Below are 18,337 nucleotides of genomic sequence, written 5' to 3'. Positions count from 1 at the left end.
GGAAATCAGTCAATTACCCAAACATGGGATTCTTGTACCATTTTGTATCTTAACAACACAGTACAATAGGTTTTTGCCTCATGGCCCACCATTAAGTTTCAGTGTTATTTGGGCACCCCTGTTTTATATGATCTCAAAATGTTTTTTTGGACTGTACAAACATTATGACGATAAAAAAAGTGCTTTAATTTTAATATTTATTTTCTCTATCAATTTACTTTATTTACTGCTTGTGCTTCTTTTATTTTAGTATCTGTTAACTTATGGTAATGGTAAATGGACTGTATTTATATGGTGCTTTTCTAGTCTTAGTGACCACTCAAAGCACTTTACAAGACAAGTCAGCATTCAGTCATTCACACACACATTCATACACTGGTGGCAGAGGCTATTATACAAGGCACCACCTGGTTTAGCAATAGGCATTTATACACACTAACATATCAATGGAAGAGCCACCATTGATGGCCCCCCAGGAGTAAATTGGGGTTCGGTATCTTGCCAAAGGACACTTCGACATGTAGAGTGCAAGGGGCCAGGGGTCGAACCACCGACACTGATGGACGACCTCTCTACATCCTGAGCCACAGCCGCCCCAGGTTCTGTTCCCTGGAAGTCATTGGTAAAATACAGCTGAAGGAAATTTAGTGATTGTGATTGTGTCCAGATATCAACAGTTTCTCTATTTATGCTGAATCAGCAGAATAAAAAAAATATATCAGACTGTGTTACGCAATCACAAACCTCAAACCACAAAGCTCCACAGTTGGACACACACAGTCTTGTTGGCCCCCTTAACAGTAAAACTGACACATCAGAGGTTACTTGCCTTTCTCAAGAGAAAATTAACAACAGTTTAAGGTTAGAAAGGTCATTTTTCACAGATTTAAACCAATCATCTGCCACTTTTCACCTCCAGTTGCTCAGCTGTTGTAATAATGACGACCAATACAAATACATCTATTGCAACAACGTTGCAATGAAGATAAAAGTGGAATATAGATTAGATGATTTATCTTTTTTAAGAATGTAGGCAGCCGGTTTTATACTTTAACTAGCTTTGTTACTAATTTGATGAGGGGCCTGGCTGACACTCATTACCATCCAAACTGCTTGACTGTGCACTGTGAGCTGGTTCTGGGGGCAGAAAATGTCTCCATAGTCTCTTTTAGCACTGTGTCTTACTTATTCATCTTTCTTCTATTTAGGTTGTTATTTTTATGAAATCATTATCATTGATCATACTTCTTTTTCTTCTTAGATATCAACAACGGAGTGCCGTCAAATTGGCAAGCCGCTTCACGACAGCATCAGCAACAGACATCACTGCCTTGTCTGCAATCAGTGATTTCTTTTCTTGTATCCTTTTTCTTGTTGTCATTGTTCTTACAGCAGCTACTCTGTATTGATGCCATGGGGGGCAGAGTGAACCTATACCTTATCTAGTTTTACACGGAGCATCTCGTTGGACCACTTCCATGTTAACCACAGCACATCAGTCTGTGCTTCATAAAGGGTTCACATGTTGCCTCAGGGCTTCCACCGCCGACTTTACCTGTAAATCATTTAGGTGTCTTTAATTTTTCAGGAATGTCTGCATTCCAGCCCCTTGTTAGGCTTTATAGTGCATTTACTTTCCAATAAATCCACTGAACTTAGCTGTGTTGTGATGAGTGAGATCCTGTCACGAGTTACTTGGCACCCATGTACTTGGATATACTTGGGGATTGCATGTTTAAAAAAATATAGAGTTTTCTCGATTTTCTATATAAGTTAAGGATTAATTTGTGTAAAATGTAAAACCACATGGAGAGTTTTATAGATGAGATAAATAGAGAGTTTGTCCCTAACGTGTTTGTGTTCTCCATATAGAGTCAGATGTTGTGTCATGAGCTTAAAAGCCTATTAAGAAGGCAAAATACAAAATTTGCAGAATTACAGACAACTGCTGACATTTAAATACTTTTCTACTTTTGCATCACAGCATGGCGCAATAGAAGCTGTCTGTAAAAAGCAAACTGATGTATTTAGCTATCTGCTCAACTCAGCACTTAGGTTTTTAGTGCTGGCCCATGAAGAATGAGGGAAAATTGATATTCCTTACATAACCTAATGAATGATGATGATGTGTTTTTTTTCTCAACTTTGGAATGCCGGCCCCACAGATAAATGTCCAAGAAGAGTATGAACGCATTGCATGATAAACAATATGATATTGTGCAGCTTGTCTCGCCTATAGTTTATAAACAATAAAACTCATTATTTTTCCTAAAAGCTGTCTCAGACATCATTCTGGTGTGTGGTTCGGATCGCTCCATTCAAGTATTTGACATGAACAAGGGTACAGTTGCCTCAGAGGTGCCTGATGCCCACAGCAGAGCCATCCACTGCGTTACACAGAACAGGGTGAGGCCATGTAAATGTTCCTTTGAAAAAGCAAATTGGCCTCTATGTATTAGGGGCGTCACAATTTCTGTTTTAAATCAAAATCAATCCAAATCAGCTTTCAAATTCCATAATCCAATTGAAAGGCATTATCAGCGATACCTCCAGCCCCTCCCTCTCTGCACATCGCCTTACGTGCATCTGGCATGTGTCCACAGGAAAGAAAAACAAACACTTTAAAAACACTTGAAAGATTAGACAGACAAACAACTGACTGTTACTACCACAGATCCTTTATTTATTTATTTTGAGAAGAGGGTTTACTCGTATGGTAAGAACTGAAGAGATAACAGTGCCAGAGATCCTTAAATTATTTTTTTTGTTAGAGGGTTTACTCGTTACAGGTTTGAAACAATGAAACTGTGTAACAAACTGAATTTCTATCTTTAATTATTTAGTGGGTATTTTCTGTTTAAGGCTGCAATTTTAAAGTAAATATTATATTTAGCTTGCCTTACCCTAGCCTGCAAAAACCTACCAGGACAAAGTCAAACTGTTGTTGTAGAATGCCCCTATCTGCCAGTGCTGAAAAAAGATTTTACATCAAATATCGAATTAAATCATGACCTTTGAATCAAAATTTAAGTCTGTGATTTTGAAAATCGTAATATACATTTAAAAAGGTTGATATTGGAGTAATTGCTTTGATTGGCAGTGTCCTCTTAAATCCTCACTCATGTAAGTTTATTATGCTTCTGAGTTTTTGTTGTTTGCTTCACAAACTCTTTTCCTCATTTGTAGTTTGACTGAGACTCATGATAACCTCTAACCTTTATGAATGGATAGAGACAAACGCGTCACTCCACAGGCAGACTGAGTGAAGTTTAGATCTCACCCACACAGCGAAGAATTTGCTTGACTTGGCATTAGTTGGTGGTGTGAGCCCCATCTTCCACTTTGCTCTAGAAGGGTCTACTATTTGGCAGATGTTATAGAGTTATATAAGACATCTATGAGTGCTGCGCCGGTTACATAAGGCGCAGATTGTCTTTAAGGGAATAAAAGTGTTAGTTTGCGGTGCGAATGAAGGAGGTTGTGGTTGAAAAAAAAACTGTCATGGTTACCCAAAGGTTTCCATGACAGACAGACAGGATGTGCTATCGTCAGTATCATTCATCTTGCTGAGTTTTTGAATGTAAATCCCTGGTGCATCAGGATTAAGACTGCCATAGGAGATGGCTGGAGGAGATTCCATGCTGGATGATGGCCTTGGAGTAATGCTGTTCCATGATGCAGTCTGGGTTTATGTGGCCTTTCTCCCACATCACTGTTTTGGACCAATGTGGGCTCAATTTGCTGGTGTCTAACAAGCAGACAGCTTAGGCCTGTATCCACATCCATTATAGTGCTATGAGGAATGCAATACTGCATCACTCAAAATGAAACTATAAATATCAGTGATAAATTCATGCATTCAAGTCAGGGGTTGCTTCATATAATTTACATTTCTGTATAGCTATCACATTACAATTTTCCAGAGAAATGAGGCACTGTTTTTTTTCTCCATATATAGTTATTTGAATGTTTTCAAGCTTTGTAATAACAGCAAAGCCATTAATAGGAATCATAAAAATTACAGAAAAGTTTACCCGTCCTACAGATGCTTTTCTAACTACACAGAAAAGTGTGTATTTGTGAAAAAAAAAGGATTGTCCGAGTGACCCTGGAGTATTGACTATAGTTGTGCATGTTGACCTATGCATACTTGACACTCAGGCCAGTCTGGATTAGCTGGACACACTGCAGCTAGTGGCGTGGATTAAATGCATTAACCCATTCAACTGTGATGCACTCTTACACACAGCTGACTCCTTCAACATAGAGGTGCCTGCTCTTTGTCACGTCAGCTATTGTGGAAAGCCCGCAGAGTGTTGTTTCAGCTGGGCTATTGCGTCAATGTGGGGTCCTCCGCCTGGGCGCCCAAGGGCCTTTGGATGCCCGTAGGGTTAATACCTGCGGATCAGAGGGATTGCCCCTGCCTGGAGACTGCACACATAACATCACTCTTCCCTCCCCTCTCACTTTCTCGTCCCGATGCAGACCAAACAGCAGGAACTGCAGCATGTGAAGCAGCTTTTCCCACTTCAAATTTCCATCACCTCCTCTGCAAAACTCACCTGGAACTCATCAGAGGAGAGGACTTCTCGGAAAATGGAACTGGAAATGCCCTCTCAGTCTCCCGTTCTCACACTCTTAATGGAAATCTAAACAAAAAACACCCCCACCACTGCTCTCTCTCTTTCTCTCTCTCTCTTTAGCTCGGTGTGGAAGTCATGTATGGAATTTATCTGTAGATGTACGGTGGAAACTCTACATAGCTGAAGCCTATCTCAGTGTGGGACATTAAAGATGGAAAATGACACACAAAGACAAACTAACATCAATTTTGTTTCCATTCCAGTTCTTTTCCAGCCCATCCCAATGGGCTTAGGTTTTATTTAATGTCACCTCCTACGTTCAGGTAGAAACAATGCTACCTGGAATAATAATCATAACATTTGCCAATACAGGAAACACAGCAAAAACATTTTCCAGTACCTGACAATAAGTGTAGCTGATTTACAGTGTATTTCTGTCAGGTATGTGCTGACTAGTCATTTTTGTTTTTTGTATATGTTTCACAGGGCTCCATGTTCAGCACGCAGGCACCGGATTCATACAACCTCTTCCTCACCAGTGCAGTCACAGATGGTGTGAAGATTTGGGACCTCCGCACACTTAGGTAATATTAATGTAGTCCATTCTGTAGGGTTTGTAATCGATGCAGCTTTAATGTGAAAATCAGGCCACAAAAGTGTGATGTTTGTATATTCACATTTACGAACTACTCCTGTACTGCTTCAGTTTCTTCAGGCTTTTCAGAAGGTGTTTAAAATGCCTGAGCACAACATTGGTGGCCTTATAGTACAGTACTGTAAGGCAACTTGACTGACAACTTTTTTGCTTATCATTCCTGAAGTATGCACTGATTTTTACTGTGTAATGGCTGTAAAAAAATGAAGCCATCCGTGTAAAGATTGGTCCCTATAAACCTCAGTTTAACTATGCTATTCAGTCTGCCAACAGGCTAGATTTTTCTCGCAAAAATAAAGATTGCATGTGCATCCAGTGTTTTGTCAAAGTCTGTCCCCCCATTATTATATATGTTTCCCCTGACCACTGGGACTTGAGACGGTTTAAAACGGACATCCTTTATACCAGATCAGCAAGTTACAAAATCGGCCTACTTATTAAAACAACCAGGTGTGTTGCTCTGCCTTTTCATAGCACTGAGATCTGGGTTTCTAGGTCAAATCATGATTCTTACAGTTGTTTTTTGCTTTGGACAGTAGCCAGGCTGCTAGCGGAGCCATGTGGCTAACGCTGTGTTTGCAACAGTGGTGCCAACAGTGATAGTTAGTTAGAACTAAAGAGGCCTCTTGGATGAGAGGTGAAATGTCAAGAAACTGACACAAGTCAAGTTGCCTACAATACCACACTTATAGGGTAAAGTTGTCTATTTCTGCTTTAATCAAAACAAAAAAACCTAATACCTAATATATTTTCTTTTTTCATGATGTTTTGGACACTTGGCTTACAGTGCTATCCGTAATGACTAGCAAACAATTCTGAAGTTACTTCTTTGTTGTGAAATAATAGTGTTTTGCCATGATTTCAGATAAGCCTTTGTATCACCAAAATGCAACAGGTTAACATAACATTTTGCCCATGTAATATCAATGTTTTCTTTCTGTTTCTGACTTATAGAAAAACCTATTACGTTTTCTGAGAAGTAACTTTTAACGGACATTTCACCCCAAAATCAAAAATACATATTTTTCCTCTCACCCATAGAACTATTTATCCCTCTAGATTGTTTTGGTGTGAGTTGCCAAGTTTTGGATATATCAGCTGTAGAGTCTGCCCCCTCTCGAATATAACGGAACTAGATGACTCAGCTTGTGGTGCTCAAAGCGCCTCCACAAAAAAACATTCAGTAGCAAAAGGAAGTGTGCATCACCACTGAGCTACCTAATATTACAACTCAGCCAAGGTGGACGCCATCAGTGTTCACATCCCAAGCTTTCATGAACACGAGCCTCTCATCCATGAGTAGATGCACGCTTCCTTCTGCACAACAAGTTCTGTGGATCATGTTGAGTGACCGGGTCATGAGCTCTGGAAAGAGACATTCCTGTTGAGTTTGTCAGATGTATTTAAACCAAGTGCCATCGAGTTCCATTATAACTGAGAAAAGGCAGACATCTCTACAGCCGGTATCTCCAAGTCAAGTCGATTTTATTTGTATAGCACCAATTCACAACCAAAAATGTATCTCATGACACTCTCCAATTGGAGCAGGTCTAGACCAAAACTCAGCAACTCACACCAAAACAATCTAGATGGAAGACAGCACTACAGGTAAGAGGAAAAATATGTACCTTTGATTTTGGGGTAAACTGTCCCTTTGGTACCCCATCTGTTCTGTGGTTGCTGCAGAGTCGTACTATCTATCAAGCCTCAGACTGGCTGAAGTGTTGCTTCATCAAATCAGTCAAAATTACCTAAGGGCAATATAGTAAATGTCTTAGCACATTAAGAAAGAAAGCATTATTGTTTTTTATTCCTCTGCTGTTCCTAGAAGTGAAAAAATACCTTTTATTCAAATTACATCAACATTTTTTCTTACAGAAACATTCCTCAGTTGATGAGTGAATCGGCAATTGTTCAATTTCCAAAGGACGTAGCTGAGAATGTTTTTCTTTGGCCCTTGGTAGCAGATATCCATATAAGGCAGATAATTCAAATAGGCTCTCTTGGATTTCACTATGTTCTTTTTGGCCCAGTAGAAGGCATTATTGAGTATTTCATTCTTTCAGGTCTGAGACTGCTTCCATGTTTAACTCCTCATCCCAGACTCTATCAAAACCTTATTGCTATCTGATAAATATTTGTGCCTGGTTTCCAGGTCAACTTCTGGTTCTGAGAGCTGTCATCAAGCTTCCCTCAGCAATGCAGTTCCTCTGAGGTGAAACATATGGACGTATGAAAACAATATGTGGAACCAGTTTTTCATTTTGTCAGCCCTGTTAATTTTATTTCCCACTTTGATAAACTTCATGTGTCTGTTTCTGTGGCCAGCACCACAAAAAGAGTACCAGTTCCTATGAATTAACATTTCTTTGTTTTTCCTTTATATGGGAGGTTTTCGGCTAATGGAAGTTGTTATGTCTGCTCCAGGTTTTATGTTCATCAGAATCTCTGCATGATATAATAAGGTGTGAAAATTCTTGGAACGGTGCGTGGCATGAGTAAATCTTACATAAGGTGCTTATGTGACTGCTCTCATGATCAGATTATGGTATTCGCTTTTTCCTCTAAATGGAACAAAACTTCACTTTCTTGATACTTGAATTCTTGAGTGATGATTTCAGATAGTGTTTGTTCAGGACTTGACAAAAAGAGCATAAAGAAGGTTATATAAAGATGTGAAAAGAAATCTTAGTGGCATACTGTCTGAAACTCCTGATCGATTGAATTAATAGAAATGTTAGAAGCTACAGTATAATAACTAAACTAAATCTAATGAGAATACTTGAAGTTGAAGTTCTGATCATTACAATGATCTAAATGAATCTATCAATAGCAGAATTTCCAGCAGCTGGATTCGCTACGGTGCATTCCTTGAAACAAATTTGCTGTTATATTTTTCAAAATATCATTTGTCTATTCCATTTTCCTTACTACATTGGAAAAGAAAGAGGAAAGGGGAAAATATCTCCGCAAGCAAAACAATTTGAATGGCTCAATATCCTTAAGGGTAAGAGTGAAATGTGTCTTTTGGGGATTTTTCTGAACTGAACCTTTAAAATATTGAATGGACTTCCTTGTTTATCCTTAATCCTAGTGAATGTGATGATGTTAATCCAATTGGGAGAAAACATAATTGAACCAGAACTTAATGCCTTTTCATCAGTCTAAGTTAGTCATTAAGTGTGTAGAAAATTGTCTGGCAGGCAGAGAGAGGAAATCAGTGAGACTTGGCACTGTCTCACAAAACCTGACTGATTAAATAAACAATCATGTTTAGTTTGACATTCGCAATTTTATCAGGGTCAGTGCTGTTATCAAGAAAAATGTAATGAATTGTTTTCCGTTCAGAGTCATTAACTGAGTTTTTTCATGACTAAATTTGCTTGTTCATAAGCACTGCTGATGAAGGACTGTCTGGGTAACATTTTTACCCATGGCTATTGTACAGAATAGTTATAGAGTTCTTATCAGACACACACTCTATTGACAGAGGCTCTAAGTTAGGACAGCATTTAAGCTAATTTATTCTGTCTTCAAACTGGAGAGCTTCCTGAAAACCACAATGGGAAATGTACATTTCACTACGTTTCTGAAACATTCAGAAACTTCTGAAATTGAATCTTAATTTTATTTTGCTTTGTCACCCGGCAGAGCACCTCTTGTCCCTTCCCTTTCAGACGGTATGTTTTTTTGTAAAAAAGTTTTCCCCTTTTTAAAGAGTTTCATAAGCAATGTAATTTTTCAAAGCTCCCACCCTCCACTCACCCCTTGTATTTCCAAATGATGTGCTTTGTGTGCAAGGTTCCAGTTTAGCATTTCCAGCATTTAGCATAAATCAGACCCACTCAGGTACTGATTCTAAAGATAGAGAGAGCAGATGGTGATCTGTTTCTCTTTAGTTCACTGATGTTTTCCCCTTAAATCTGTAGGAATTTCCATCATCTGATAAATTAATGCAGAGCAGTACATTATATACATCATGTATTTATGTTAAGCAATATCAAACAAAGCAAGCTTTCACCTGATTTGCACTGACACGGTTAAATTGGGTAATATACATTGACTGCAAATAATGTGCTATGATTAGCCTGCTGATTACATTGATGACTGACACTGAATACCCAGGTGGAAGCCGTAACCGTATAGGCTCCCACTCAAGAGGATCAGACCCTCCGGTGCAGTCTGCGCTAGTCATCAGGCAAATGCCGGATAGTCATCACTCACACAATACGGAGAATGTGTGTGTGGGGGGGATTTCGGCCCAGCATGTCCTCTCCTCTCAGTCAAAACATTAGATCCACATTCTGACCTAGAAAAGAAAGTGAAAAGAGTGTTTACTCTAACTTGTTAAACTGCTTCTTATCAGTGTGAAGGTGACAGGTTGTGTCAGCTCTGCTGCCGACCTGAATGTCTAGACGTGCTGATGGGGATTAAAAAACAGATACTCCTCATCCATCTTGCTAAGCATCAAAATGATACTAGGTCACAAGCAGCTGTCACACAGAATATAACCCTATTGGGTATCAGTGTACTGTTAAACTCAAACTAACCTGTACTCATTTAGAAGTATTTATTAAAAGATTAGATTTTATCAGACATTGAAAAACATGTTCTTTTTCAGTTTCTTGGAAATGCTTTTACTTCCAGTCGGTACCGATAACTGAAAATGACCTACTTCTCTTGGCCAATACCAATAAAATAACCAATTTCTCATTTTTGTATCTTTAAAAAGAAGTTTATAACTTGAGTTTCATCACACCTCAAGTTATGAAAGGCTAAGATATTGTGAGCTAAGATGGATGATTTAATATTCCATAGCTCTAATGATATGGATTGTGTTAAAACTTGTAGACTTTTTTCCTCCTCTGGGACTTCTTGCAGAACATGTATTGCAAATTTTAATGGTGTTGTTTTTCTATGACACTGTTAGAAATGTCCACACCAGCCATGACATGTTTGACTCTTTAGTCTATATTGTGTTCCTCTCCTTCTTCTCTGTATTTATTGATGCATAACAAACCAACTATAAAGATGCATGGTGCAGTTGCAAAGATGCAATTTGTCTTTGTATCATCAGCCTGATATGTATCGTGCATCCCTATTTTTTTTTTCATCATCACGATAGTCAAGGCTCTGTCGCCCCTATTTTTTCTCCATGTCATTGGTGCATTAGCTGTCAATCATGCCCAATTTCCATTTGTCACTCCCCTGTTTTCTCTCTTTTTCTTCTCAGTCAGGTGGCCCTTTTGCATCATTGTCGAGGCAATCTGGGTTTTTGGCTGAACCAGCCAAGTCAAATGAGGTGTTCAGTTGCATCCAGTGAGGCTTTTTGACTTACTCTGTTGAGGGCTGTAATGGCAGATAGCGTTGTCAGCGGGAACACTTTAAAAAATATATATGTATACAGTAATGCCATTGAATATAATATCACAAAAAAAATCTGGCATAGTCTTAACAGCAATTCTTAGAATTCAACATTATAAGCTTCATAAAGTTTTTGCATTTATTGCTTAGCAATTGTATGAACTTGCTCACTTTTACTGGGTATATCAAATTCCTTTATGGTCACCACAGTGAATTTGACCTACTTATAGTCCAGCGTAATGACATTAGCATGTGAATGTCAAAAGCATGCTCTCACCAGATCCTGTCTACAAGCCCGCACTGCCAACATGCCAGCCCATATAGAGCCCCCAGCTTGGCTAGCTGTTAGTGGCATTGTAAAGACATTACATGCTGTTGGAAACCAAAACAAACGACACAGGAGTTGCACAAGGGGGCCATTCCTCATCTACTACCTACCCTCTCTTTCCTGTGTTTTGCTTGAGTCATGCTCAACTCAATGTCCCCAGCTGGTTCAGATATTTATAAAACGTGAGTTTTGTACACTGATAGAGTTTTCATCTACAGCATCAGATCACATAAAAAAAATGGCTGCACCTATGTATGAGACACTTTTCATGCCAATACCAAAGGAAACTCATTTCTCAAGCATTGTTTTTTTATATTATATTATTGTTTTTATTAAAGATATTCCTTTGGTAACACTTAATAACCATCATTAATTAATGGTAAATTACAAGACTATTACAAGATACTGTACCATCAAAATGATTTTGAAGCTGTTATTTTAAGGTAAAAAAATAACATGAAGTTGCTTTAACTTTATTATTTTCCCACCACTGTGTGCATCTTCTCTTCAGGTGTGTGAGGCGCTATGAGAACCACGTAAATCGCTGCCATCCGTGCTCATCAGCCATCTCGCCATGTGGTCGGTTCATTGCCTCAGGCTCTGAGGATAACTGTGTAAGTTGTAATACTCTGGTTTACAATGTGTACTTTATTCTACCCATGTATACATGTCTCTAGTTATACTGTTTCTCAGACAGTCAGGTTGTCTGTAAACCTAATTTGACACTGATTATCAGTGTTCTGTTTTTTGTTGTTTTCATTTATGTCAAATTGAAGGGGTGCCAAAGCAATAAAGGAGGCTGCCCCCCACCAAGTGTTGGTGCAAAAAGTTGATGGCAAATGAGGCCTTTCGAAAGCTTCAGCATGGTTGAATATGTACCTGATTACATGTCACTGTATATCAGTGTCTGTCTGGCCAGTTTACAGGGTCTTTGGTGAATCTGTTGTCAAGAAAATAAGAAAATATAGCAGCTTGTGCGATTTTTACAAAATTTTGACAGCTAAATCATGCACACAAGACCATAATGCAAAAGGGACAACATACCTATCTGGGTATTTTTATTTTTATTTTTGCAACCATTTGTGTACAGTTGTAGTTACAGTTCACCAGAGGCACAAGAAGCAAGTATTCTGCTCACTACATTGAATATCTTTATTTTATTTTTTTTATATCTTTCTTGATCTTGTAAAGGGGCATATCTTATTCAGTTTCAACTCTATTTAAGGTGAGGACTGGTTGTGCTTGACTCAGAGGTTTTTATTTGGACTTGCTCCTTTTTCCATAGAAGTCAAATTCAACATTCATGTCGAAGCAGAAACTGTTTAATTGCTTTTCCAGACTGTGCCTTATACTTGCTTTCAAGACGTTTTCAGAAGTCTGCCTCCCTTTTCCTTATCCATCTCTCTTTTCTTCTGGTGTACGTGCTTGTTGAAAGCGGTGGAATAATATATGCATGCTGCTGGTTATTATTAATTATGGGGACTCAGCACAGCACGGACATTTGAGAGCATCTCTGTTGAGATCGGACATTTCCAACGTTTCTCGGAAATCGGGAGAGTGTATGGTAGTGAGCTGCACCATATTTATTTGTAGCTGCCCAGAGACTTCCATACGCCAGACACATTTGTACTTGTCTTAATATATCAAATAGCAATCATGGAAAGAAAGAACCTGAATATTCTAAAAAGACTCCCTAGATCATATTACACATTTTCCAAAGAACCGAAGGCCAAAAATTATCTAAGTGGAATAAGATTTCAATGTGGTTGATATTAACCTGTTGTGTGTTCACTTGAATTATGTATTATTTTCATCCATACCGACTTCCCCTTTTATCATCTGATATGAAATTCATATGTAGAATACAGCAGTTTTCTTTTTGAAGTTGTTAATCAAGACGTATGCCTGGTCATTCAGTTTTCAACCCTTCAGTTAGGGTTGATATAAACTGATACATCGGCAGATCCATGTGATATTTAAACTTTCCTGAAAGAACTTCTTTCTTCCGAGTATCTAATGCCCTGTTAGGCACCACACACGTCATGTGCCTTAGACAGGAGACACTCTACCCACGGACCGTTTGTCAGAGCTCACTTGAAGCGTTTTGCAGGGATACATAATACAAAACAGCTGCAGGAATCTGATGAGTCGTCGTCTGGTAACAAACATCCCCACATCTGTTTTTGTCTGTGCAAATGGCACTGAAGCAAATGATTAGAAAAATCACTGATTGGTTGATTGATTGATTGATTGATTGATTGAAGAGAAAAACTGCAAGCTGAAAATGGAATTTCATATCTTTTTTTTCAAAGATTTCAAATTTAAGTGTTGATTTTAAGATGTCTAGAAGTATTTTGATTTTTTTTTTTTTGCCTCAGTAGACTCAGTATAAAATCCAGGTCCACAAATAAAGGGATGATGAAGAATCTGAAATCAGAAGATCTGAAACTAACAATAACACATCTGCCAGGATTTACTAGGATCCTTAGTCAGTCTTAATGATCACTTCATTTTGAAGTGCTTTTTATTTGAGTGCTTTGAGTATGTTTTGATATTTGCGTTTGGTCTGAACACGGCATTACACTTGCACAGTCTGTTAAAGAGTTTTTAGCATTTTTTTTTTCTCCATTTTATGAGCAACTTAATATGAGCTGAAAATCTGGTTTTAGCTCAGTTGCTTAACTTCTTGCCTTGCTGCAGTCATGTAGAAATGTACTCCAGGGTGTTGCAGTTCACTTTGGCATCACTGTTGGGCATCGCTACAGGTGAAAAGAGGAAACTTGTGACCACACGCATCAGTGATTCTGGATACAACTCACTTGAGCATTTCAACCACAGAGTTCAGTGAAACACCAACTTTCAGTCTGGCATGAAGTTACTGTTAAAGAACAGCTTTGTGTATCAACATTTAATGTTGCCTTAACCAAAGCAGCTGATCAGGGAATGAGGAAGCCTTTGCTAATTTTACACAATTCTGAAAAATGACACAAAAAAAGAAGAAGCTGAACCTGAAAAAGTATTTGATGCCATATTTGCCAACAGTTTCTGATGCTACAGATGTTATTTTTTATTATTCAAAAAGTACTTACTGTAAGTAAGTATACACAGATTTTCTTTAAATACACTGTTGAACTTATCTCTAGAGTCATTTGGGATAACTGATTCTGGCACAGTATTGGATCATTTTTACGTGACTGATTGCTGATATCAACAAGAGCCAAGTCTCAATGTCCAGCCAATCTTGGAACATAGTCACAAACTGCTGGTGATCATTGAGAAAAAATGTTCAGTGTGATAATACTTACAGTAAACTATTATGTAGACTATTAAGGTTCAATAGGGATAGTCTATTGTTCACCTCAAACAACCGATGTACGTGACAGTATGGACGTTAGCTGTACACACACTGTGACACACACATTGCAAAAATTAAACAGGATGAGCACAAAGATTGCTTCTACTTGTGTCTTTGTATATGTCAACTTTGTATGCAGTTATACCACATCTGATATGTGCTTCTTGTTCAATCTGAACACACTTGTGTGTTTTATGTATTGTACATGTTTCATGTTCTGCATAAGTACATTACTTCATGGTTACAGTTCAGGCCTGCTATTGTTAACATAGTCCATCTCGTTCGTTTCATTTCAGGCCTATGTGTATGACATCCGTAGCAGTAGCTACCTCCACAAACTTCAAAAACATGCAGACACGGTGCTCAGTGTGACTTTCAACCCTGCCACACCACAGGTAAGAACATTTCTTTAACTTTTGTCTTTGTGTTTCTGTTGTTTCCTTTCTCTTGTTACTCATCTAGCATGCATCCAATGCCCCATCTTACAGAGGTGAAATAATTCCTCATCTTAAATAAAGCATTAGTCAAATTTCTATACATGCCAGTAAGCGATTTACCGGAGTCAGACAGCTAAAGTGAAACCAGAGATTGATTTTTCTTTCCAGATGTTGACCTACCTTAACTCTACATAAACACCCCACAGGATATACATACAGGCATCTCACATCAACACATGTGTTTACCCTCCACTCAACTCCTGATTATACACACACATCAATAATTAAACATAAGGAAATGAGTTTTAAACATTTATCTTCAAGATTTTCATTTTCCAATTTGGGTATTATTTTTTCATCCCAAACAACTGACCCTTATAACAAGTTAAGGAACACCACTTCCCAACACACCCTGACACCTACAACAGTGATGAGTAGATTTTGTTCTAATTCCAAATGTTCTCATCTCAAACAAGTATATAAGACAAATGTTTAAATACAAAACTAAGAGGTCACAGTCACAGCAGTTTTAGTTAGAGCATTAGGGCTTTTATGTTTCACTTTTGAAATGTTATAAAATACACATTGCCAAGATTAATTTTGGTACTCAGGATGCAGCACAGACTACGGTGGCCCTGAGGGTCATAACATAACAACATTTCAGGGGACTCAACAACATAATTTTAGAAAACATCTCTACTTGCTCTGCACTTCAAGTGTATGTATAGAAGGAATGATATCATGAGGCTGAGGTCTCATAGCAGGGCATTTCATGTGTTATATTCTGTATAATATTCTGTAAGTGTGTTTCAGTGTGTTGGCTTAGTATACTGAAATTGCTATGAAAATGTGAACACCCCAGTATGTCAGTGTGTATAAACCCAAACAAAACTTCTTCTGTTATCTACAAACAACAACAACAACAAACTCTTTCTCTATGTTACCCTCCTGGACCGATACCATTTTCATTTAAAACGAATATCCTCCAAATCGCTCTGTGGGTTTAACCAGTGGTGGCCAGTTTATAGTCCAATCAGATAATGACTACCGCTCTTCCGTGCCATAACCCTGTGGGATCTAGTGACTCGCTCTGTGCACTGCCGATGCACTTTTATGACAGGCTGCCTGCAGGGTTGTTCCAGCCTGTGATTGGCTGCACAATTCCACAGTCCACAGGGTTGTGCTTGTTTAGTTCAGGAGCAGCTTTACAACTTTCCTGTTGACTGTTTAGCAATTTTTTACTAGATCCCTTGTAGTTTAATGTTATGCAGTTTTTAGAGCTGCAACAATCAATGGTTGTCAGCTATTAGGTTAATTGCAAGCTATTTTGATAACTGTTTAATCGGTTTGTCCAGCTTTCTCAAATGTGAATATTTTCCGTTGTCTATACTGCTCTGTGATGGTGAACAGAATATATTTCAGTTGTGGACTAAGCAAGACATTGGAGGCATCATCTTTGACTTTGGGAAACACTGATCTGATTTTTCACCATTTTCTGAAATTCTATAGACCAAACAATGAATCCAGAATTCAATCGACAGATTAATCCACAAAATATATATATATATATATATATATATATATATATATATATATATATATATATATATATATATATATATATATATATATATATGTATATTAGTTGCAGCTCCAGCCATTTGGTTGCTCTCTGTCTAAAGGGATAGTGAAGGGAGAGTGAAATGTAAAAAACTCTTCCAATGCTTCAGTTTGCTGCTGTGATCTCTTTATTTCAGGTTGTTGCCACAATGAATTTAAAGCTGTTTTCTTTGCGTGGCATGCAATAAATCTAAACTGTTAGATATCCATTGAAAATCAGGGACTGGAGGGAGTTTCACCAAAGAAAACAAGTAAAGCTTAACAATGGGCAAAGACTTTTGTCTATCTTGAATTGTCATTACAGGAAAGTAGGAACTCAAAGTCTACAGTGCTGCTTCATACCAGAATCCTTTCAATGTCTCCAACAAAATCTCCAGAGCATTTCTCAGAGCAACAATTCCCTTTGGAAATGTTTTATTGTCCAGTTAATGATTTTTCTTTGGACCTGTTCAAAGCAAGTTGAATTGAAAAAGAAAGCTTTTAAAATAGAATATCACATCCTCAGCTGGACGTCGTTGGCTGTCTTTTGGACTTGAGGCACATGTTTTTAATCTGCTTGTCCGTCTGTGTAACTCCATTCAGTTAAACTTTGCAGCACAATGATACATTCAGATTTCCAAGTTTGAAAGTGGAAAGTTTGATCCATGGCCATTTACTGGCTGAATTACAGTAATCTGCAGAGTTTGAAGACACACTTCATCACTCACATCATGCTCACTCCCCATCAATATTTCTGCACATCCTGTTTTCTATGATATGATGTGTGGGCAAAGCATAAACTCTAAAAAATCAAGAAGGGTTACCACTATTGACTGACTTTCCACCACAGGGGTCAGATGTTTTTTAAAGATTAAATCAATATTTTAACCAAACTGAAATTTAATAATTTATGATAAATTAGGACACAAATGTGAACACTTAAAGTTGCAGTAATGCTTAGACAAATTATTTCCACATGGAAATTTGGACACATTTCTTTAAAAAAATTTAAATTTGCTCTTCAGTTTAAAGTCATGTATCAAATTATATCTGTTTTTTTCATCTCCTATTGGCCATCACTTGTTTCTGTTCTCAGATTTGTGTCACTGACCATCTCATACTACAAGAGCCTGCCAAGATTTGACCACATTGAAGTCGTAAAACTCACAGATGTATGAAAAGTTTGGAAGGCTCCAGAGGGTCTGCAACATTATAAAGAGCAATGACAAGTCTTCCCACCCTGAAAATCAGGATGTCCCTTAGAGCACACCCTGATTCAAAACACACTAAAAGTTCCTAACATAGAATAATGACAGAGTAAAAGAACCTTAGGTAGGTACAGCACCTAGTCTTCTGGGTGAGTAGGGTTTTAGTGGATCTCATGCTACGATATACTGTACATAAAAAAAAAAAATGTTTAGCTTCATGTTTACTTTGAAACTGTAGTCTGTCTCATTCAAATTAAATTATAAGCATATAAGTAGTTGCTAATGAAATAAACAGATCTGTTCTTGATCAGTGACTTAAGTCAACATTTACTGTAGCCTTTTGAATCTTTCCAAGGACCTCTTTGAGGGAGGACGATCTCTGAAATTCTTATCACATTGAGATGAAGCTTTTCCCAGATAGCTTGCTTTGCTAAGTTGTACCAGACACTGGCCCACATACCACTTGGAATGATTGCACTTGGGTGATCCACTCCTGTTTGCCAGATCTGAGCCACAAGCAGATGTCAACCAAGAGTGAACCTAATAAACCAGAGCTGGCCCAAATCTGGACCAGTTCCAGCCCACCAGAATATAAATGAACCGTGGCCCAGATTTGGGCCAGTTCTGGTTTATTCTGTTAGCTCTTGTGTACATGGTATGGCCTGCTTGTGGCTCGGATCTGACAAACAGGAATGGACAGCCCAAGTGCCATCATTCCACGCGATATAAGGGCCGGATGAGCGTGTCTGGTGTGGGCCACATCTTCTGCTATCTGGGTTTGAAACCTTAAGATTAACGTCCTTTGTAA

The 18,337-nt window shown here is 38.2% G+C and overlaps 1 protein-coding gene across 1 annotated transcript in view; it reads left to right on the top strand.

Annotated features, from left to right (window-relative positions):
• The window catches only part of wdr27 (WD repeat domain 27), a 44,255-nt gene that overhangs the window by 18,345 nt on the left and 7,573 nt on the right, over positions 1-18,337 (top strand). The window contains exons 19-23 of the mRNA XM_073482306.1: positions 1,262-1,359; positions 2,285-2,406; positions 5,070-5,167; positions 11,442-11,544; positions 14,582-14,680. Coding sequence (XP_073338407.1) covers positions 1,262-1,359; positions 2,285-2,406; positions 5,070-5,167; positions 11,442-11,544; positions 14,582-14,680 — 520 coding nt within the window. The remainder of the gene's footprint in view (positions 1-1,261; positions 1,360-2,284; positions 2,407-5,069; positions 5,168-11,441; positions 11,545-14,581; positions 14,681-18,337) is intronic.

This window comes from Pagrus major, chromosome 15, assembly GCF_040436345.1.
Source record: "Pagrus major chromosome 15, Pma_NU_1.0".
Classification (NCBI taxonomy): Eukaryota; Metazoa; Chordata; class Actinopteri; order Spariformes; family Sparidae; genus Pagrus; species Pagrus major.
This window is presented reverse-complemented; position numbering and strand designations above follow the sequence as displayed.